The 23399-nt window shown below is 41.3% G+C and overlaps 1 protein-coding gene across 4 annotated transcripts; it reads right to left on the bottom strand.

Moving 5' to 3' along the window:
* Positions 1-853: 853 nt before the first annotated feature.
* Positions 854-21895, bottom strand: rxrba (retinoid x receptor, beta a). 4 transcript variants are annotated; one of them, XM_040121218.1, is made up of 12 exons: positions 21782-21895; positions 19330-19565; positions 18344-18497; positions 17970-18149; positions 16044-16064; positions 13829-13989; positions 13481-13610; positions 12432-12564; positions 9409-9444; positions 7272-7363; positions 7007-7112; positions 854-6162 (listed from the first exon to the last, which is right to left on the bottom strand). In XM_040121218.1, exons 1-12 carry the CDS (start codon positions 21795-21797, stop codon positions 6015-6017), a joined length of 1413 nt encoding a protein of 470 aa, XP_039977152.1. In that variant the 5' UTR covers positions 21798-21895; the 3' UTR covers positions 854-6014. The 4 variants fall into 4 exon arrangements, with proteins under 4 accessions (XP_039977152.1, XP_039977153.1, XP_039977154.1 ...); XM_040121219.1 differs by lacking the exon at positions 16044-16064; XM_040121220.1 differs by lacking the exon at positions 9409-9444.
* Between the last annotated feature and the right edge of the window lie 1504 nt (positions 21896-23399).

Below are 23399 nucleotides of genomic sequence, written 5' to 3' on the forward strand. Positions count from 1 at the left end.
AGTTCTTGTATTTGTTTAATACTTTGTAATAAACAAGAGATGAATAGCGTAGTTGGAGAAGAGGGAGACAGGAAAAAAGACAAAGAAACAGTGTGCGAATTTTAAAGATGAAGAGTAAACAATAAAGGAAGATTCTAGATCTACTGGAAAATTGTTTTTTGTTTTACTTCTCAAATCGACAAATGAACACCTGATCCCAGTTCTGTAAGTCCCTGGCCTTCCTTTCTTCCCTCCTTCGCTCTCTGACCTACCCTTCACAATTCCTCCAACCTTAAAAACCAACAACCTCCTCCTCCTCAAGGAGAGCAATCATAAGCAGTTGATCCCTCCCATCAAGTTAATCTAGTGTGACCAGATCCTGCGCAGAGGTGCAAACCAGACCTGTGTTTTCTGGTGGTCTTTTAACTGTGTGTGTTAACAACCAGACACGCAGTTTCTCCCTCATAATCTGAAACAGACTCCGAAGGTTTGGTTTTTCCTGCTGGTAGCATCCAGCTACAGCCACATATGACTCTAACACAGTAAACGCATGTCAGGTTGCCGTGGACCCAGTTGCAGAAACACCTAACCCCCACTTATCCCGCTGTAGTAGAGCAGGTCTACGGCTAGGCTAGGGTAGCCCTGTTAAATCATTCCTCATTTCCATTTCACTCACATATGCATTTCCTTGTGTCTTGGAAACCAAAGCAGATGTCTTCCACCTGGGGAACCTTCTAAAAAGTCCCAAAGCAGAGCTCGAGCGGCCAGAGGGGGCCACACACTGGTCTACTTCACTCTCCCGTGACCGGTCCTCCCCTCTTCACGCAAGCTGTCATTCCATTCCTAGCAGGGCCCCTCTCTTTAGTATGCTGGCGCAAACTGTTTGGTGCCCTGGCACAATAATCACAACATACATGACGAACAAGCACTGGGGACCGAGTTGCCCTGCATTTTAAAAAACAGCCACATCCGCAAACAGCTCGGCAGTGATAAACAAACCCGTGACGGTGGTGGTTTTCGAGGCTGCATAGCCTACGCCGGGCCTGGGCTCCAGGGGGCCTGCGTCAATAGGTAAAAATGCCATCCTGATATCTGATCTATACACGATGATCAACTCTTCAGTCAAAGCCTGCGATCCATTTTAAAAAAAAAGAAAAAAGAAAAGCATTTTTAATCAATGTCTTTATCTTCAAAAAGCGAGTAATTTTCAAAATGTAACAAAGATGGCGACAACAATACTGCTACACAGTCAAAAGGTCACAGCTTGCGTCTGCCTTGAGTGCACACGGTTGCAACGACAAACATCTGTGGGCGGTGCGGTGCGATCCGGCGGTCTCCCGTGGCGACCGCAGATCGTCGCTGCTCTGCCGTCAAGTAAAGTAAGCTAAGAGGGGGACACAGCACTGAATCCCTTCCTTACAGCTCTCCAACGCCTATTCCACTAAAAGCTTCACATCCTTTTCAAACAGTCCAAGAATCATAGTTTTATTTTACAAGTCCATTCCAACGCAAAGCCAGTAGTTTTCAGCCCACACATGGGTGCGTGAACAAGCATTTGTTAAGTTTAAAGTAAAGCAGTGGAAACGAGGCAAAGTGAAGGAAGGGAGGAGGCTGGGTTGTGTTGATTAAGCATCAGGTCAACAGGCAAGTTAATCACTCCTCTAGCCCGGCTCCTTTTCCTCTGTGCACCCTTTCATCGCTTTGCTCAACGCGTCAATTTAACAGCGCTCGGCACATCACAGCCAAAGCTACAGGATCTGCCAGTCAAAAGGCGCAGCTGCAGACAGATTCCGTACACATGTGCATGAAAGCATACACATGTGGCCACACACACCGTATAACAAATGCTAAAAGAACTGAAACACCTAACCACCAGCTCCTGCTAAAAGTCTGCCTGATCAGCAAAGCTTAAAGTGGCTTAGCATACAGAACCCGCAAGGACTGTATAGCTGCTTCTTTTTTATCTCTTTTTTTTTTACTGTATCTGTTTATATTTCTCTAAACGACCTAAGCTCATAGCAAAATATAAAGAAATATAGAAAGGGTATAGCAAAACCTAAATGCATTGCTGTAACATGGAGGGATAAGAATTATAAATACTTTCACTGCCAATTAATATTAACTTATGTAACAGACTAAGCTGAATTTACAAATGCCAGAAACACAATGCACATATTGCATTACAACTGTTTAACCGTGTTACCACAATATGAATATACAAGTTGCATATTTTGACTTTTTGATGAATTATCAACAAAGATGGCATTTGCTCAGTCCGCCGTGCATGTGACTGGTATTTTAATGTCAACTAGCGGATCTTCCAGCACTTGACTGATTGTGTTATCATTCCCTTCCACAGCTATAAACATGATGCTGTAGCAGCAGGCTTGAACATTCAACAGAGGAAGCTCCAAAAACAAAATCCTGCAGAGAAAAAAAAAAAGCGCATTTTGGGCTGCGCTCACAACTCCATTCCATGGCCCAGTTGTCTCAGGATAGCTGAGCTCCAGTCCAGGTCGCAGATCGCAAATCCTGACGGCCACAAAAAATCCGTTTCACTGAAGTCCCAAAGCTCGGACTCCAGGTATTAGTTCATGGGAACCAACTCAAGCCATAAAGCACTGAGACCACATCACAGTATATACGGGACTAGAGGGCTAGCAGATGTTGGTGCTTGTCAACTAGATCACAAGCTCGCCACCGCCTTGCTTTTCTTTGCCAGCAAACGCCGAAACGAGGCGGCATTGATGCACGAGGGGCTGACTTTTCTCTGCAGGTAGGAAACTAATGGACATCTGGAGACAACTTTGTTGAGTTGGCTGTATGTATGCATGGATGGAGAAAAAAAACTGAAACAACACCAAACTCTAAGGTTAGACCAACTTAGTGACATGTTAAACAAAACCACCTGTTTTACAGGTCATCTAACTGCCGGCCTCCAAGTCCACATCACATGGGGGAGGCCAAGGATCCTCTCTGAGAAGAACCGTTTGGACTATCTGCCGCGCAGGAAGCTCATCGCTCATTCTAGTCAAACTAGCTGGTGGATCCCCAAATTCAACAGCCACTTCCATTGCTTCCACCAGCCTGACTGCTCTCTACAATACAAAAGGTTCTGGCTGTGTCTGCAACTAAGACTCATCAGCCACAGCCAAAATGTACAAGCGCTTAGCTGGTATTCACTTTCCATCGTTGGGAGTCTGCAATAAAGTTAGGGGGTCATAAAATAACAGAAAGAAAAAAAATCTAAGAGGGAATTCTACATCTTGAGCAGACCTGTTCAAAGAGTGGACAATGGCTGTCTGATTTGTCTGTGTACTTGCATACTGTGTTTGCATTGATGTAAATGTGCAAGTCTTAAACTAAAAGACCATTAGTTATTTAGCACCTGGTAGAGGACAGCTGTACCTCTTCCCTGTAGAATGATACTGCAAAATGTACGTTTCTCGTTTCTATTAAATGTTGTGACTAACAATAAAGCTAAGTACACCTCAGAATGTCAACACTCCTTTAAATACTTTACTAACAAAAATGGTAGTAAATCTTTATGTGTACCCCAGTATTGCTCATCTTCGAGCGTGCAGACGGTTTAATTCATAGTTTGCTTTATATCTCCTGATCATGTAGTAGCTGCATTTGACTTCTCACTGCAATGCTCAGATTCAGTTGCCCACAAATTTCAATCACAGTAAATGTCAAGTGCCATTGTCCATGAAATCCGGCCGATCAGTTGCCAAGAACAACAGGAAACATTGGCAGAGGTTGGTGCAAAAGCAGCAGTGAGGTGTGGTTTGGCCCTGGGCTCGAGAACAATTTCATGGTGATGTCCACAAACGGGAGGTTGATTCAACAGCAGAAAACAGAGGTTTTAAATTTGTTTGTCGGAGCCACATATTTCACCTTCACCAGTGTGAACAGGCCTTTGTTTCTGCATGACTCCTGTGGTGGTGGCGTTTTGTTTTTTTGTTTTTTATTATTATTATTTACATTTACTGTACAAAAGTCGCAAGCATTGAGCCAATACACACTGAATAAAGTTTTCAAAGCCGCAGGTAGTACGTGTAGGATTTCCATTACGTAGCGATAATTAATTTCATTGTTACAATAAAACAACACACAAAAAGTCCACTGTGTGTTCAAACATTGGTGCATTGTTTACCAATTCATATCCACGGCCAGTGATGAATCCATGAGTGACGGGCTGGACAAGTACTATATTGCAGATAAGGCAATTAACTACCAGGTGAAATGAAATGTTGCATTATCTCCACTGCCAGATTGTGTTGCACAAAAATCCTGCTTTTCCACCTAATTTTACAGAGAGGAAAGAGCGCGGGATCTTGAATACAAAGCAATGCCTCTCAAACTGATTATGTGTTTTGTACAAGGACACTTCAATAGCTGCTTGATACGGGGGGGTCAAACACCAGACTTATTTATTTACTTGGTCACACAACTTAGATACAGGCTGACCAGTTAAGAGGCATTGTTCAGAGAGCAGAGAAAATTATTTTCCTCTCCCATGGCCAATGGATAGGAGATACAAAGAAGATTTTTTTGGAATACAGAGCAACCTATCAAGAATAATAGGCTTTCACTGGGTGTTAGGACAGAGTAACATACCTGCCAAGAGCCTAAATTGTTAACCATTTGTCTGGTAGTTAGTGTTAATTTCCAAAAGCTGGTTATTTTTTTCATAGGAAGTGGCCAATTATCTAGCAAGTTCTAAAACAAATCATCAGATCTGAGTTGACAATGACGCAATGATGAGAAAACCCTACACGTAGTACCTTCAAGGTCGTCTTAGGTGTCTGAGAGAGGATGGTCATTTCTAGGAAACAGGAACATTTACACAGTTACAGCTCACAAAAGTGCATAAATGACCACCAGCAAAAGTTAGGATTTGGGGGAACAGGAGGTAAAAGAGAAACAAATACTATTTTGTCTTGCATGAAGCTGTACTTCCTGGGAGTCTCAAACTGTTTAAAATGCAAACCAACTGCCAAAGTAGAGGAAAAGATAAAATCAAAACGAGAAAAAAAAAAAAAAAAATTCAAGTCATTCTTCTTGTCTTACAAAGCCCGCTGTGCGCAACAGGGTGGGAGGGACTAAGTCTGTCTGCTCAACAAAGTGCTCCCAGCCCCCTTTTCCTGGATTTCAATGCCTTGGAAAAAGCTCTCATTTCATGAGTACAGTACTTCAAAATAGAAACTCAATCAAGTTTCAGCATGAATTATTCAAAAAAAAAAAAAAGCATAACATATTTCAAATGTTTACGAGATTGGATGAATTCACTGGGAGGGTGTGTCTGCCTGTCCATTACTGGACACCTCCTGACGAATAAGAAGTGACTTTGATTGATTATTGGACAGTTGATTGAAATGCTATGCACCTGATTTCAAGCTAAAACCGTACATGAATAACTAACCGACTAGTGATGGATATAACATACAGAAGTGTAGGTAGCAGTGTAACTTAGTAACCCAAGTAAAAACAGGGGAAGTACACCAGCTACGCAGAAGCAAAAACCCACTGTGGTGAAGATGTGAAAACCGAAGGCTAACTTGAAATTAAGACATTTACTGTATATGTGTGATAAAAAGGGCATATATTCCTTGAATCGTAACCCCAATGGTGGAAAACTGAGTATGGCAAAAGATGGTGAATATGTGTGTGTGTGTGTGTGTAAGTATGCTTGTGTATTAGCATACTGTCCATTCAGAGACATATTATCTGTCTATTAGTTATGTTGTATGTCAGTTCAGGCTGCATGCCTGAACTGACCTACAAGGATTAAAGACCAGCATGTGCATGTGTGAGATAATTAGCCGGTGACAGTATGAGTATGTGTGTGTGTGTGTGTGTGTGTGTGTTTGTGTGTGTATACGTGTATAAGTGTTAGAGCCAGTACATTTAAACCAGCAGGTGCTGCAGTTAAGTGAGGCCCAACGAGAAGAGCCGACGACGCAGCACGGGGCGACGTGCCGGTAATCTTGGTGTGCACTGAATCCTGACCGGACCGGAACCTGGCTCCTCTAGGTGAGCTGGTGTGGCGCCTCTAGCATCTCCATCAGGAAGGTGTCGATGGGCGTGTCACCAATCAGTTTAAAGAAGAACAGGTGCTCCAGGCACTTGAGACCAATGGAGCGTAGTGCTGGGAGCCGGAGTAGGAGCTTTGCAAACCTGGATGAAGGAGGGAAGGATGAGAAGGAGAGTAGAGTGAGAAATGACCATAGATCTATCAATCATATAAACTGAAAACAAGAATTCTGAAGATGCACGAAGCAAGAAAAACAAGTTAAAAAAAATAGTATTCTTCAAACTGTTGTCAGGGGGCATTCTGGAAAAAGGAAGAAATTTAATTTACTAGATTAGAACTAATGGCTGCAGGCTGTGGAGTCAAGTTGGTCGGGACACATCGCAAAATACATTCCTAAACATCAATAATAAAAATATCAACAGTGTAAAGCTTCATTTATGCTCAGTGTGTCGACACTCTCAGAAGCTGTCAAATGGTATGTCACACCTTGCCCAGCATTTATTCCTTCCTATAAATAGGAAGACAAAATTAAATGTATAATTATACAATAACTAGTGTGGCAACAATCGATCAATCACCTCACGCACTTTGTGGCATTCATTCGTGTTGCCCATGACATTACAAAACTCTGCAGGTATGCAACAGCTGCAGTTACGGTCTGTAATAGTGCGTCAGAAACACGTCATTTCTATCAAGAGACAACCGTCCAGTTTGTCGAGTGACCAACCATTAGGTAAGAGGTCCTAAAGGTAGGTGCCCGAACAAAAAAGACCTTCCGAGTTTCTTTTTTGATAGATCTCTCCTGCCAAGGGTCCTGGCTGAAACCAAAGCATTACATCCAGCCTCCGACCAGCTGCTCTGTGCTGCAGTTGCATGTTACAGCGGCTGAGTTGAATGTTTTGTGACTGTGTTTGGGCAGCAGCGTGACCTGTCACAACCAACGACCTCACCTCTTACTTGTCAGTACGCGTGTGCGCTACAGCTTACCTGCCCTGCTGATCGGGGTATTTCTGTTTGCAGTAAGCCTCTAGCGATGCGTACACCCTCTCTCTCAGGAGCTCCACCTCACTGGGGTTGGACAAACCCTTGGCATCTTCGGGTGAAAACGGAGAACATTAACATTATCCTGATATGGGAATGAAATACATTTTACGTTTCCCATTTTAAAATTTCTTAAAATTTTCAGACATTAATTTGTCCGCTTTTTGTTTGGTGTCCCAAATGATATTCAACATTCCAACTTTCTGTCTACCTGGGTTGAAGAGGATGATGGCTCGAAGGCAGCCCAGCTCTGTCTTGTCCATTTGCATGTCTCTCATCTTGCTTACAAGCTCTGTCAAAACCCTGTGGGGGGGGGGGGGGGGGTTTGCAGGGGGAAATCCCAGATGGAGACAGGAGGACAATGCCGGATTAGGGAAGGGAGAAGAAGCAAAGGAAAGGACGGAGAAGAAGAAAGAACATAAGGAAAAAGAGAGAGTGGGAAAGCGATAAAAACAAGAGGTAGAAAGGGGGGGAGAAGAGAGTAAGAAAAACAGAGAGGGACCTGACTCCATGATCACTTTGTTATTTATGGTTACTGTTCACAGTAATAACTTTACGTCCAAACCATTAAGGGCATGGCTGAACTGCTGCTTCAGCAGGAAGAACAACCCCAACAAACAAACATTGATTAAAACTGGCCAGGGTGGCAAACTGCAGCCACCAAAGGGTGGTAAGTTCTGGCTGTGGCTGATTCTTCTTTTCCGTTTTTTCATGCTTAATAATTCAATGGTTTTTGTTGTATTTATAATTAGTTGTGCTAGAAAATATGTGGTGGTTTTTGTGAAGTGTTGTGAAAGTAACTGCAAAACAGTGAAATCTATCATGGCTGGAGAGTAAAAACCTAACTAAATTTTTTTACACCATCTTTCCCTCAACCAATGATTCAAATGACACAAGAGAATATGGCAGTCAGGGCTCAGGGGCTAAACACATATTTTAATTCTCCAAGCCTTAACACACACTCATATTTTAGACAAATGTTTTAACTCGCAGAAAGGAATGAACACACCAAATTCATTTTCATATTTTTTTTTTATAACATTTACTGCCTTTTTAAATTCAAGGATTCAAAAACTGCTCATTTTCGGGTGGGCCATGGGTTTGGTCAAAATCCTCAATTTTAAAACTGGTAGTGTCTCCAAACACATCTCGAACATGTCGTTTTATTTTGAGATGTAAAGTATTGATGCAACGAAGAGAGGGCCACAGTGAGGTTTTATGATGACTTTGGGTGCTATAATCTATACTTTTTAAATTCCATCCAGTAATTCTTAAAAAAAATACTTCACAAATCTTTACCTACGGGAGTAAGATAGGTGTCCTGTTATTAAAGAAAAATGCATGCAACCAGTAGAAATAAAAACTAACCAATACATTTTCAATCAAATAAGTAACCGTGCTTCATTAGATGTGTACTGCAATAATATTCAGAATGTCAGTTTGTACTTAAAAGGATTAGCGTGGGCCGCAAATGCAACACTTTTAAAACTACTTCTGGTCTCCTGCCAGGAATATGACTTAGATGAAAGAGGAGGGCTCATTACAGACCAGGGAGGGAGGGGGGGAAAGGGATGGCCATTAGGAACACTTTATTTGCTCTTCCATCATCAGAAACTGACATCTGCTTCTAATGACGTGGACTCGTTTTAACCCACCCCGCCCAAGCCCACAATACAGAGGATGAAGTTGTTATAGACACCCAGCACAAAGGACAAATGTTTTAGTGTAAATATTTAGTGGAGAAAGTGGTGGAAAGTAGCCCTGCTCTTGGACCGAGGAGGGCCGACACCACCTCCAAAAGGCTCAACAGTAAACTGCGTCCTCTCGAGACTAACTGACCTGACTGTGATAAATAGTATCCCAAACTGGAGTAATACAGTATTTTGTCATACAATCACATCCCACCTTTAATGCCCTGGGAAAGCTAGTTTAGCTTCGCAAAGCCAGCCCACACATTTTGAATTGCTCATTATGGTCTGGCAAGGCTCAACAAGTATTTGGTTTGGTAAGAAGAGGCATTGTTAATGGGCAAAAGATGAAAGGCTTTCTGCAGGCGACTGGACGAGGCTTCCAGCAGTCAAAGTCACAAAACAAATATGGTGCTGAAATCAAATTCAAAACGCAGCACATCACCATCTACCCCACACCCTATAGTTCACTGAGTGATTCGGTCAAACAATTCTCTGTGTATGTTGTACAGAAGAATATCTTTTAGCCAAAACCGGCTGGCTTCTGCAAAGCTGCGGAAATGCCTCAAAGCATCAACCTTTTAGCTTTGGTTCTGTTTGTTTCAGTGTTGACTCAAGAGGAGGGGTTTAAGAAAAGTGTTTGTGTAGTGGAGTAATTACCTGTCAAATATGGCCCCAACCTCGGCATTGTGCGCCCTGTGTATTCAATCACAATGTGTTATTACAATGTCATTACACAGTTACATTATTATTGCAGTATTCTGTTTGTTTTCTGAGCCCAGAGCGATAGTGCTTACATGAGATTTCACATGGTGAAAATCCTTGGTGTTACAAACTGTTGTAAAACAGTATGCATGGGGATTGTTAACATTTTTTCGTGCCTGGGCTCAAACTTCACTATATCTTGCCCCTGCACCCAAACACCGACAATGCTAAATGTGGACCTCTGATAAACATTTGATCAGTTTTATGACATCATAAACTGTAGTCTTACATAAGGCACCACTATAGTCACATGTATTAAAATAAGCAGAAAGGAGGTTACGATAAATCTTATGAGCCAGATGTATAACAGCAGAAAACCATTAGTAAACATGAAACTAATAATTAAAAAAGTATTACCCCTGGACTTTTAATAGGTGTTTTTAGCTAGATGTCAATACATCAGGAGCAGTAACTTAAGAAAGTTTCACTGAGCTGTGGCTTTCACTTTGTGAAAAAATAGAAGCTCAAAGTGCAAAATACAACATTTAAGAAAACAAATTAACAGCACACAAAGCCAACCAATAAAACAGAAATCCACAACTCGTAAATCAACAAAACAGAAAACACAACATTTCAGAAAACACAACAAAATGGAAAAGAACGGTGCCCACGGTCTTTGGCATTCTCGTCACTGACTGGATGGCTACAATGTGACTAAAATCCAAAGAGTACGCGGACAAAAGGGCACGGTACGCCAGGCTTTTTCTGTGTGCACCTGTTAGAGATTGTTGCACATCCCTCCCTGACAGATTTGGGGTTACTTGGGTCAGCAAGAACCCATCCTTCTTAGAATGACAAAAATAGTAGGTACCAGCCCTTTTTCAGTTTGTAAAGTGTTGAGATTTCTGAAATGCGTGTTTGTTTTGTCAATTTGTGTTGTGAAATATCAAGTTTTCCACTCTGTAGTTCTGTTTTCTTGTTTTCTGCTTTGTTCAGTTGTTTTTGTTTTTTTTTTAAAAGGCAGCTGTTTTGCACTTCAGTCGCCCCCCCCTCGTTAAAAAAATTAATTCAAGTAATGCTTTGTAGAGAAATGATATTGGGATATTTTATTATTTACATCCTCCTTGATAAAATATGATTCAATAGCCTCAAACAGGTGCTGATGCCAAGCTGAAACAGAAGCCTGCTGCTAGAAGCAGTGCTATGAGAAAAAATGAATAAGTATCAGAGGAAAAACATTGAGCCATTCGCCATGAGCCCAGTTAGCTTGCTTTAAACCTGACTTGACTTGTCAGCAAAATGAACCTATTATAACAATGTAATTACTGTGTAATTAACAGTGAATTGACACGTTGAGATGTAATTGGGGTTTTACATGGAAGTAATCGAGATTTGCAGTATTTTGTGTTTTGTTTTTGTTTTGTTTTTAAACTAATGCGGTTGATGATGTAATGAACAACAAAATGTCTCAATAAAAGCACTGCAAGTGCATTAAAACCTGATGTAAAATACCTGGATAATGCATTAACATCCCATTATGACATGAACCAGCTTTTATTACGGCGTTAAGTTACAGATCTTAATTACTAACATGCTGAAACTACTCCTAACAGCAACAAAAGAATGGTATATTTTGAATTCTCTCATTACTGGTTTGTAGTGACATGTCAGAAACATGTAACTTCACTTTTTAAGTAGTAGCTGATGGTTGATGCAATAACGCAGAAGGCTGGAGAGGCCATGGCTTTAATCATATTTATGCTTTGTTTTCCAGTGATCATGGAGTTGGTATGTCAGGATCTCAAACTAACAAGCTTGTCTTAGATAGAAATGTACATGACTCTGGACTGACAGTGGAAACCAATCATGCCGTAGCCTACAGAAAACACATATGGCTCAATTTCTACAATATTACTTTTAGTGTGTCACGGGCAGTTAACTTCTTTTACACTGTTGTGACCTTAGATCAGATATAAAGACTGGCAGCGATTATTAAGTTCAGATGATTATCAGAAACTTTTGCATTTGGATCTAATGATCATGACAAGACAGGCTGGTGATCCGAAGACAACAAAGGTCTTTATGTCAAGATAGCATCATTGGACAGTTATGCTGTGGTGAAAATGTAACCCCAAAATATATACCCATGGCCTCTACAGTGTCCTCTACAAGTATGGGATGTAAACTATTATATGAACATATTTTAAAGTATTTTGAGGGACATTCCTACTATATAGTCACAAGTTAGTGATGTACATTAGCCAGCCATGATAACATTATCAAATGCTGCAGTAGGTGCTATGCCACCGAGTGTGTATATGCGTGTGTGCGCGCATGCATGTCTATGGGTAAGCATTAGTCACCAGCCTCCCCGGCATGCGCTGTCACCCTACAGGCAGTACTAAAGCAGCAAAGTCTCTCAGCCAATCACAGCCAACGCAGAAACACAGCAGCTGCAGCCAACCAAAGATGAAGACAGAGTACCCTAAACCCCAGTCACTAATCCAGCTGTACCAGATCAACGTGTGTTTAGTTTATAGAAACAGTGAGTACGAAACCATCAGAGACAGAGAAGTTCATGTGGATAAATAAGGAGAAGCGTTTTTTCCTTATTCATCTAGCTTTCAGGACTGTTGTGGAATTACCAGGTGATTTAAAGAGGGGATTGTGGATTTTACCTGGCCTTTCAGGGGGAGTCTATTCTAAGCTAAGAGTAGATGGTCCTAATACTGTCTAGAAGCGGATCTACTGTAAGCAGGGATCCTACACAGTTTGGATTTCAAAGTGGAGTAAAAGGGCTTCTGAAAAAGCACTTAAATCACATAATGCTAAAACTCTCCAGTGAACAGACTAATTTTATGGTGGCATGTTCTCTCCAATTAGGTCACCCAACCTAACTCCTGAATGCTGGGGAAATCAGTAATGTACTATGTCTGCCAGAGTTATACTGTTTGTACGTATGAGCATCTGTGTATTACCTGTCAAAGATGGCTCCAACACCTGCACTGTGAGCACTGTTCCTGTGGACATGCAGGCCAGTGGCAAGTAAAATCCCGTCCTTCACTGAGATGGAGCGATGGGAGAACGATGCAATCAGGAGTTCATTCCAGCCTGTTGAAAAGTTGGTGTCTCAGTATTTCTAGTCAATTAAAATGTCTAAATATTGTATTTGTTGCGCAGCTATTTAATTCTTAATACCTGATATGACTGAATGTTCCTGGACCTAATTCTGCAAACTGAAGATCTCTCATTACACATCTACTGTCATTATTTTGTAAATATTAGCCCCTATGGGCCAGTCACACATACTGATTCAAGAAGCTGAAAAAGAGACAGCTGCTATTCACTGCGAATGAGACCTGGCTTTGCAGTCCTGCGCCCCCTACTGAGCTCAACAGATTCAGAAAGCGCCCAGCTACACTACATGGGAAAGTTAAGAAAGGCTCAACCTTATGCAAATATCATCGGACACAGTGCAAGTGACACTCAATCGCGATCGGAATTTGCTTACTACTATACTCCACTACAAAAAGGAAGCTTTTTAAACTTTAAACAAAACAGAGGAAAAGCCGATTTTCCTGTTCTCTGGATTCGCAATTCTCTACGATGTGTCCTTAACGAATTACCAGGATATAAAAAGGAATAACGGCGTGTGGAAACAAATCGCCAACATTGCTGGTCTGTCTGGCGGCGGTGGATGTGTCGGGAAGCAGTACAAACTGTGTTTGTCTAATAGTGTCTAATGTATAAAATCATCTAATGTTTTTTGCACCCTCATTTATATAATGAGAGTAACCAAACGCTGTATTGGACGTAGTATGTTGGTGCTGTAGTAGAGCATGAAGGAACGGCACAAAGCCCTATAAGGTCTGATTGTGTAAGGGCCAAAATTATTCTCATTTAGCATTGACATACCACAATGCATTTGTATGACACAAAGAAGACAAAAGGTCAGGCGAGGAAAAAAACCTATCGGCAGAATGACTGCTGATTCATTAAACCTTCTCAAGTCAGACCGGGAGCTCACCCGCACGTAGCAGGATGACCTGGTCATCCAGGGGCAGCTCAGAGAAGTGAGGGATCCTCTTGGCCCACTCCACCAGGGTGAAGAGCTGCTTGTCTGCTGCCTGACAGATGTTGGTGACAGGATCGTTGGGCTGAATAAAGCAGATTTAGGATGGAGGATTATTAATTATTATTTTTATCAAATAACTTGACTATGAGGCACTGTATCATTCACACCAACAGGCAATCATCTCATACGTTCAATATTTACATCTCAAACTTTATTTGAAAATAATTTCAAATGTTACACAAAGCACCTCGATGACTCGAAGACTGTTAGTGGTTGATTTCCACCACCCAGACTACTCACAGAGCTGCCACCTGAACTTCCATCTGCATGGAGCTCTGTTTTCTGCTCTACAGCCATCTCTGCTTCCAAAATCTTCTCCACGGGCATCTCCTCGTTCACTGCACTAGTCGACTCCACCTCGCCGTCTCGATCCTTGTTCCTCTGTCGCTCCTCTTGGACAGCTGCAGGACGGGGGATTGGGCAGAGAGGAAAAGAAGAAAACAATAAAGGACAAGAAAGAGGAGAAAGGGTGAAAGAGTAGGGAGAGTAGACAGGAGAAAATGTGGATGGGAAGGATGGGTGAAAGAAGGTCAAAATGAAAGAACAGAGAAGCAGGAAAGGTGCAAAAGCAAAGGAATGGTCAAAGATAGGGAAGCAAAGGGTTTGGGCAGGTAGACAGTGGTAGAGAACATAAGACACAATTAAAGACAAAAAGAGGAACACAGCAAAGAAAGCGAATGAAAGGTAGTGGAAGAAAGATGAGTAGGACGGATGTGCCAACAGACAACAGGATGGATAAAGTGAGATGAGGAGAATTGGTGAAAATGTGTGGACAAGGAAGATAATAAATGAGAGAAAATTAATGGTTTAGAGAAGCAAAAAGAATGGAGAAAGATAACAGAGTAAGACCAAATTAATGTGAAAAAAAATGTGCAAAACAGTGGGAAAGAGAGACACAGATGTACAATTCAAAGTCTCTCATACTGTCTTTCACACTTCTTTCAGGCCCACTACCAAGGCAGAAATGGACCATATATTATGACTATTTATTATTATTATTATTATTATTATTATTTCTTTTAAAGTGACATTCAGGTGGGAATGAGAATGAAATGTGACACTGGTTTTCTGAAAGTAGGCATTTTGTCCAGACTTAATGTTTCATCGTCATGACATCAAGTTTTTTTCAGCGGATAACTACAATAACAAGGTTTCTCTTAATCCCTTGCCCAGATTAGGGAAATTGGGTTTCTCATTTTCATGATGTTCGAGAAATCAAGTTAGTCAGGTCATTATAATCTAATGTTTTGTTGCAAAACCTTTGCAGTCAAAGGTGTTGACAGTCTTCAGTGTCAAAAGTCTGCCACCCGGAGACATCAGTAGACACAGGCTGAGGTTACGCGACTGGCTTGGTCAGTCAGGAACATCCCACTGTTGGGTCCTACAAATTTGGTTGTATGTTTAGGATCACCGCTCTGCTCCTTTGCCCCGAAATTTGGGGGGTTTTGACTAAAAAAGTGCCTATACTGCTCATCCAACTTCTAAGCTGACAGCTGTGTCATACAACAGATAATGTCATCGTCCAAATACATATGAACGGCACTGTGTTAGCTAACAGTCTCGTCAAATTGACTCCCAAAAAGTTTGTAAATTGTTATGTTTATCTTTTGAAACAATTTTTGGGTATTTGTTCAATAGTGACAAGTCTGACAAGGAGTAGTAATTGTACGTACTGTCATTACTTAGTTTAATCTATGATTCAAATATCAAATTTTCTTGGACTGTGCCTTGTAAACAGCATGTATCAAATGTTCAAACAAGCCTCTGTCAAGGAAAAAAGTATTTTGTATTCTTTTGATTTAATAAATTATTGATTATTAACGTCTGACAACAGATTAAAGAAGTCGCTTAAAGTCTGAAACCTAGTATGTGTACTTAATATGACGCAAAGCAAATTCTTTGAAAAACTCTTGATTTTAATCTACTTGATATCACTGTTAACCTGCAAATGTCACTGTGTCTGTATTTGATACAGAAAAAGAAAAGGCTTTGGTAGTCGCTGGCAACTTTGAAAGGTGGGCATGTGATGGAAAGCTGCCACTTTGGAAGTCATGAAAAGGCTTGAAAAGTCTGTGTGGGAAATTCAGTGAACACCTTTCCCTTCTCTACTACTACAAACATCAAAGTATTCTCAAACAAGGAACTTAATGTTCCTCAACAGAAGTGGAACTGCTCTGTGGCTGACTGTAGTAGCTGTGATCTTACTGGGCGGCACCCAGGTGAGAATAAACAATAAGTAACTTTAAATTAACGTAGGATGATGATTAAAAGTAATGTGCACACTCAGCAAACTTTCCCTGGATGTAAAGGTCCTGGCACCTCTGAGCAATTGCAAGAAACTAGGGTAAACACTTTAAACTAGTGCCTCCTAACTGATATGCAATATAACATCTCTCTGCTTCTTGCTCACTCATACAGGCACAGACATACACCCCTCCCTCCCTCTTCTCCTTACATCTGTCGTTCATCTTGGCCACTACAGAAGGAGGGAGGGGGGGAGAGAGAGAACGAGAGGAAACAAAAAGAGGAAGAGAGGGGGAAAGGGGGTTAGTGTTTACAAGGCTTACCCACCCCCATCTCCCCCTCTACAACTCTGCACTCGTTCTTCCTGTTCCCTATTGTGCAAATATTACTGAGGCTTAACTTCACCCATAACCTTAAACGAGAGGAAAAAAAAATCTCATTAAAAGGTTATGGGTGAATTTAAAAAGTTAGGCTCAGGATTTAGCATTGCAGATTACATAGGAAGTCCCTGCAAAGTTCCTTTCATCTACTTGAACATAACACTCGATGGCTACAGTGATCATTATAGAAACAGTGACCACACATCTCAGCAACCTATCCAACATGAACTGAGTTATGATTAGCCTACGATAAAATAAAATAAATGTGGCGTCGTAACATGCCAGGGAATTCAGCCCCAATCTAACAATCTAATATGAGAAGGTATAGTACATTCAGCTCTTACCTACACTGCTCAACTCTAAGAGATTTAGCAGCAGACTGGCCGTCTTAAAACGGATCTAAGGGGATTTTCAGTGTTAAGACACTTGTACGAAGCAGATCATACAGATCAGCTGTAGTTTCTTCAGGTTTTGTCTGTTTCTGAATAAAATGAGCTATTTCAGTCCTTTGGTGCTATAATTGTTACCAGTATAATAATGACGATAGGAATTTCACCTGGAGTCGAACGTTTTGTTTCAAACATGACGGGAATCTTTTTAACAGTGTTACAGTTTAATAGCAGCTGACGAGACAAAAAATGTATGCTTTGCTGCTGCATTTGCTTTTTCAGTGGTCCAAATCAAGGGATGTATTTACCAGTGACTGATGGCCACCTGAAGACTCAACACCTGGTAAATATGACATGGTTATAGAATACCTCCAGACTATGACTAGACTAGGACTGCCACACCACACTGTTATGCCTATTGAAAGTACTCAACCCCTTGTACTTTTTCATGGTTTATCGTTTTACAATACTGAATCACAGTGGATGTAATAAAGATTTTGATGAAGATCAACAGCAAAAATACTCTTAAACGTCAAAGTGAAAGCATGAAAAAAAAAAATGTAAAAGGGCAGTGAATACCTTTTAGGCACTATACAAGTGACTGGCGATGGATTTTAGGATGCTGTGGGGTGCAAAGCATACACAGTTGTGTCCCCTACTTTGGGGTAAAAGAAGGCTGCAATTTCTCAAACAGATCAGGAAGGACCTTTGGAAAGGGAAACCCTTGATGACATGTAACAACGTGTCCCGAATTGAAATTCTGACTTTGAACGAGACAGGCCCCCGAGCTGTGAAACAGCCAGCGCGTTTGCAGGAGCTTGTTAGCCCCTGTTAGTGAAGTTGGCTAAACTTTAGATTTATTTATGATCAATATTAGCAGTTGGCTTTTTATTAGCAGTGTCATTCCCACAGACCAAATATGCCACTGTTAAAGGAAAAACGAGTTTCTTCCAGCACTGGAAACGCAGAACTTAGCCAATCACTCATCATCATCACAAGATGAGCCGCTTGTGACACTCAAGAGCTGCTACTCTTGAGTGTCACAATAGTACGCGTCCAACATCTGGTTTTTTTGCCCCAACTACTATTGGATACTCTTGAAATCAGATTTGAAGTGGACAGCGCATAACATGACAGAGTGCTGCTGCAAGGCTGAATCAAATGTAAGCCTTGTCTATCCTGAACAAATACACCACAGCTTTTTTCAGCTACCAGTAAATAACCCATTTTTGAAAATCATAATTTGTGAGAAAATTTTGTGCATTTAAACCCTTGGTGTCATAAGTGTCCTTGTTTTTAGGGGTCACCGGCAGAAAGGGTTGAGAACAAGTGGTACACAAGGTATGCTGAAGTTCCCTGCTTGCTCACCTTCTCTCTTCATGCCCATCGCCAGGCACTTCTGGTAGCGGCAGTACTGGCAGCGGTTCCTCTGTCTCTTATCCACCATACAGTCTTTATTGTCCCGACAGGTGTAGGTCAGGTCTTTGCGCACTGTTCGCTTGAAGAAGCCTTTGCAGCCCTCACAGCTGTAGACGCCATAGTGCTTTCCTGGAGGTGGTGGGAAGGTGGGGGGAAAAGAACAAAATAACTAAGACAAAGGGAAACATGAAATGAAAAATTCTTTCAATGCTGAAATTTAAGGGATCTCATGGGGCCTCCGACCAACTATTTAACCATCTACACTTCACAGTTGTAACTGAAAGACAAGGCAGAAAAAAAATGGATTTAAGGTGTATAATCACCAGAGGATCTGTCTCCGCAGATGGAACAAAGGCGTTTCTGGGAAAGCATTGGCCCTGGGTTGTGGGACGACAGCTGCTTCAAGCCCAATGGAGGTTTCACATCATCAGAGCTGCTGACTGCATGGAGCCCTGACATGGACACTGTTGAGTTGATCTGAAAGAACGACAGAAACTAACGTGAACAGCGTGACAACAAGGAGGATTTTTTTGATGCATTTCATGATTCTCAATTTGCCTCCATAAGGATGTGCGCTACAGTCAAAACATCATCAGCATGACAGCGCAATAAACATAAGACCGCAATGAGAAAAGTGTGTACCACTTGTTTTTACTGCTTGTCCTGTTATTCCTCTCTAAGGCATGCCCTGCCTTTTATAGCTCTCTGAAAAACTGAGAGGATAAGGTCTTGAGAGCAACACAGGCGGCAGATAGATGAGACAAAAAGGAGTCTTGGCAAAACCAAAGTGAGAAAGATGGGAAGCAAAATATGTATGGAAAAGAAAGACTTAGAAAGACAGCCATTCTGTCAACCATTCTGTGATGAAGGACAAAATATTGAATTCAAAACAGTAATTTTATGTAATTATGCTGTAATGTTAAACAAAAAATATATCATTTTACTTGATATTATTGTATTGTAGAAGGAGCTGGATTAACTGTCACTTTGGTCGTAGCAAGCAGCGATCAAGACAATCTTAGAAACTGTCAAAAACTCAACTGTGATATGTTATTATTTGGTATCTTCAAGATATAGCCTGATATCTTTCAAGGGGTACATTTCTACTTTCCACTGCAATTGAAATGAGAATTCTTTACTAAACATTTGCCTGTAGAAGCGCTCTTGCAAATTTCTACATGTTCTTGAACTGTATAAATTCTCTGGCCTAAAAATATTTAGAAATCAGAAAAATCTTATTCAAACTGTAAATACTACACAGTGGCTAGATGTTCAAAAAATATCGCTGACGTACAACAGTCCCCCTTACCTGCGGGCTGCTAATGGGGCCATAGCCCACCGATGGCGTGCCAGGGAGGCAGGGCGAGCCCAGTGAAGAGCTGATGACGGAAAAGGGGGAGCCGATGCTACTGATGGGGCTGTTGACCCCGGCGGAGGTAATGGGAGGAAGCGAGGTCATGGAAGCTGCCGCTGAGGGAACCAGCGGGGGCGAGCGTTGGCCTGATGGAGGGGAGGACACAGACGAACTGTCCGGGCTGCGGGAATCTGATAAGAGACAGGAGAATGGACAATATACATATAGTTGATGTAATCGTTAATTAAATATAGTGTTGCGCAGAAAAAGGCTTAAAACTTCTTAATAGAGGTGATTGGTGTGTTTTTTTTTGTTTTGTTTTTTTTTAATCAAGACAATTGAAATTTATTTAACAGTTGTAATAAGTGGCATACTCAAACACAAATAAGCTAGTTCAATTATCAACCAAATACCAGTTCGAAAAATATTAAATATGGGCTGGCACAGATTAAATTTGATATACAACCAATGACTTGCAAATTTATTGGTCTATAACTAGTTAAACTATTTCCACAACTACTAAGCAGTCTGACTGCTTTCCTATTATATTTGCATCTATATATTTCTTTTTTTTTTTAAGAAAAACCCTGGGTTCTTTATCCCCATCTAGGGTCATGGGGTCTTTAATAGTGGGGTCAACCAAATGTTACAGGCTTACACTATTTTTTAATGCCTTTTAGATGAAAACAACTAAAATGGAATGCTAGTAATTACTGTAAACTGAACTGTAGCGCTGTCTTGATTGTAACCTCTAAAAAGGACAATGACGATGATATGTCAAACATCCTCACAGCACAATGTAAAGTATACAAAGCTGATTTTCATTTCCAGTCAAATTTGCCTTTGGTTTTATCATCCCAGGGTTTGGTGCCTAATGAAACTGCAGTGGACAACTAACAGCAACATTTGGCATTTGGTAGTTATTCCCTGCATTTCTCAGGCTTATCATCAGTTTTCACAGAGCACCTGAGATATTTGAATGTGTATTTGCTCTATCTGACTGGTGTGCAATCAAGAGTAAGAATTAATTCTAACAAGATTTATTGAAACATGAAATAAGAGATTTAACTTCATGCTGGAAAATAAAAATCTGATTTGAACTTTTTTTTACTATATTTTTTTCCCAGTGCTGGCAACTAACAGCAAACCATGCAAATGAAAATGGTGCTGATTAAATAAATCTTCTGCCATCCCTCCACTGCTTGAGATTTTTATTATGCCAGTTGTTTTATTTATTTTTGCTTATGTTGTGGTTTGCATTTATTTGGTGCTTTCTTCTGCAGCTGGCTGCGTACTGCATTTTCACTGCTTAAGGCTGTGTGCTTGGTTGTCATCTGATCGAATCTATTTTTTCTTGTCTCAAACACACTGGAAAGGAAATAAGCCAATCATATGCCCACACAAATCATCTACTGTGGCCTCTGGAGGCCAGTGCTTGCACTACCATGTGAATAGTTATCAGTTCAGCAAACAGAAGAAATCATTCTTATAATTACTGAGAACATTTATTTTCTTCTTTTCTTTAATTTAAGGTATTGTTTCATCACCAGTTTCCATCAATTTCTGACACAGCACTGTGCATAACCACTTGTAAGGAATACTGACTTCAAGGTGCATAGTGAGGGAGTGGAGAGTCCTATGTAGGTAAACAAGTTGAGCTTGGCACCAAGCCTGGCATGGTTTGCTATTCATTTCCTGGTGTAGTAGCAGAGGTTCAAAGCAAAGTGCTGCGACACTGATATCCTGCTCTCATGTTACTGTTAAACATCGGGCCCGACAGTGAACTCTATACTATCCTTAGAACACGGCAAGATTTTGGCAATAAACAGTAAGACAGTCACAGTAACAGACATTATCATTAAGACGTTTGTGTTGTGCTGTGATTACTGTGTTTTGAATAAAATTTAGAATTGAGGTGTTGCTCGCCTTTGCATAAGTTTTGAAACATCAAGGAGTCTGGGCTTTTTATGGTGGAGCATTTAAATCTATCACGGTAAATGCTGTATTACAATACAACTGTCATGCTGAAACGAGACAATGTTCAAACACATGCAAAACTTAATTTCAAATAATCAAAATTGCATTAAACCCCACTTTGCTTTAGACAAACGGTGGAACGGTAATTTGGATGATCAACCCTGACTGACTTATTTCAAATGACTGTATGCTCTCGAAGGCAGAGGGCTATAGGTCAACTGTGCCAGCTGTCACTACGTATTTTAAAAAGCATCATTTAAGCAAGTTTTGGATATGCTCATCATTCATTATTTCCACATCTTTCGTAGGCCTCATTCTACAGCCGGCATGACAACAAATGTGTAATATGAACAATAGTTTCCAGTTGCAATTACTTGACAGTCATGTCGTTGCACTGCTGATAACAAAATCAGTACATTTATTTTCTCACCTCTGCTGTCTCCCATGATGGTGGTTGGCGCACAGGGGCCGGCCGGCTGGCAGCTTTACAGCGACGTGCTTCCGCCTCAAACAGCCCGCTATCAAACTCTAGACCGCGGACTGAGGCCCGGGCCGGAGTCGATTTGGGAAACCAAAAACGGGTCTGAAATTCCAATACAAGAAAGAGCTCTGCATGAGGTAATGGTGTGGCACAGAAAGTGTCGATTTGGTCATGACCATGTAAAGCAGAACGAACAAAACGCAGTCCTTTACAAGGCCTGTCTGCCTGGCTGTAAATAGAAATATTTATGTATCTGATGGATTTTTGGCATCTGATGTAGCATTTCAGCAGGACTCTGCACAACAGCCAGCTGCTCAGCTGATGCCAGGATTGTCTTGTTCCGTTGCAGCACAGGGCGAAGACGCTGTGTCATTTAATAAATACGAAACAGTACATTTACACCCATCACTGACTATGTTACCTTGGTTCAATGCAGTAAAAAAAAAAACCCAAAAAAAAAACATCCGATTCCAGTGTATAGATGGAGCCCAGACAGATGGCAACAAACCACCGTTCTTGCAAGCTAACGTTAGCCGCTAGCCAACACTTAAAACGTCTGTGCCAGCCCCTGAAGCTAAGTAGCTTGTCCTGGCAGCCCTCCTCGAATATAAATTGCAGTGTTCATATATATCTCAACATGGCATTTCAAGCAAACAGGTATTCGACGTTTCATGTTGTCTAAAATTAAGCTACGTTTGGTGTAAACTGGCGAAACAAGCTAAGCGCTACAGCTACGTTTAGCCACCTAACCTAGCTAGCAAGCCTGTTAGCCCGAATGCATCGGAGGCGAGCTAGAGACCCAAAAACAAACCCGATTAGCAGTGCGTGGTCCCCCTCTATCTCATCCTTCTAGTCAAAAACTAGCTAAATGTTGTAATACATATCTAGTGCAAATAAATACGGATTACTGACGATTTAGCGGCACAGCTTCTTCGCATGAAAAGATGTGGCGACTAGGCCCCGTGTGTGTCTGTCTCTCCCCCCACTTTGCCTCGTAGTCAACCCTCCCTCCCCCTGCAAGGATGAAAACATGATGATGGTGGAGGATTTGGCTTAGTGCTCGCTTACAGTTGAACATTGGCTCCGAACCACCGCGAAACACTACAGCCTGGCTCCTCAGGGCAGGTTGTGTGGTCACGTTGCGCCTCACATGTCACTGAGTGAGGGAGACACATCCCGTGTAAGAGGTCAAGAGGTCAAGACAAGTTCAGCTCCGTGTGTCAGTTGCTGAAGAGGTTATTGGCGGACACTGGGGCTCCGGTGGACCCGCTGCGCTGGAAGGCAAAACCAAGATGGATGGATGGATGGATGGATAGAAAAGATAGAAAGATAGACAGATAGATAGATGGATAGATAGAACGATAGATAGATACACAGATAGATAGATGCATAGATAGATAGATAGAAAGATAGAAAGATAGATAGATAGATAGAAAAGAGATAGATAGATAGATGCATAGATAGATAGATAGATAGATAGATAGATGCATAGTTAGATAGATAGATGTGATCTCTTCCTTTCAAATTTTTCTGTGCTTGCAGGACCCGGGACATGTGCAGTACAGAC

The sequence above is a fragment of the Xiphias gladius genome, chromosome 24 (assembly GCF_016859285.1).
Source record: "Xiphias gladius isolate SHS-SW01 ecotype Sanya breed wild chromosome 24, ASM1685928v1, whole genome shotgun sequence".
In the NCBI taxonomy this organism is placed as follows: Eukaryota; Metazoa; Chordata; class Actinopteri; order Istiophoriformes; family Xiphiidae; genus Xiphias; species Xiphias gladius.

What these genes read in the sequence shown, in the direction of transcription:
- rxrba (XM_040121218.1), bottom strand. An exon ending in GGCCAAGATGAACGACAGAT is followed by an intron (nt 13,990 to 16,043) that starts GTAAGGAGAAGA and finishes CCCGTCCTGCAG; the next exon opens with CTGTCCAAGAGGAGCGACAG. An exon ending in GTTGGGGCCATATTTGACAG is followed by an intron (nt 7,364 to 9,408) that starts GTAATTACTCCA and finishes CCCCCCCCACAG; the next exon opens with GGTTTTGACAGAGCTTGTAA.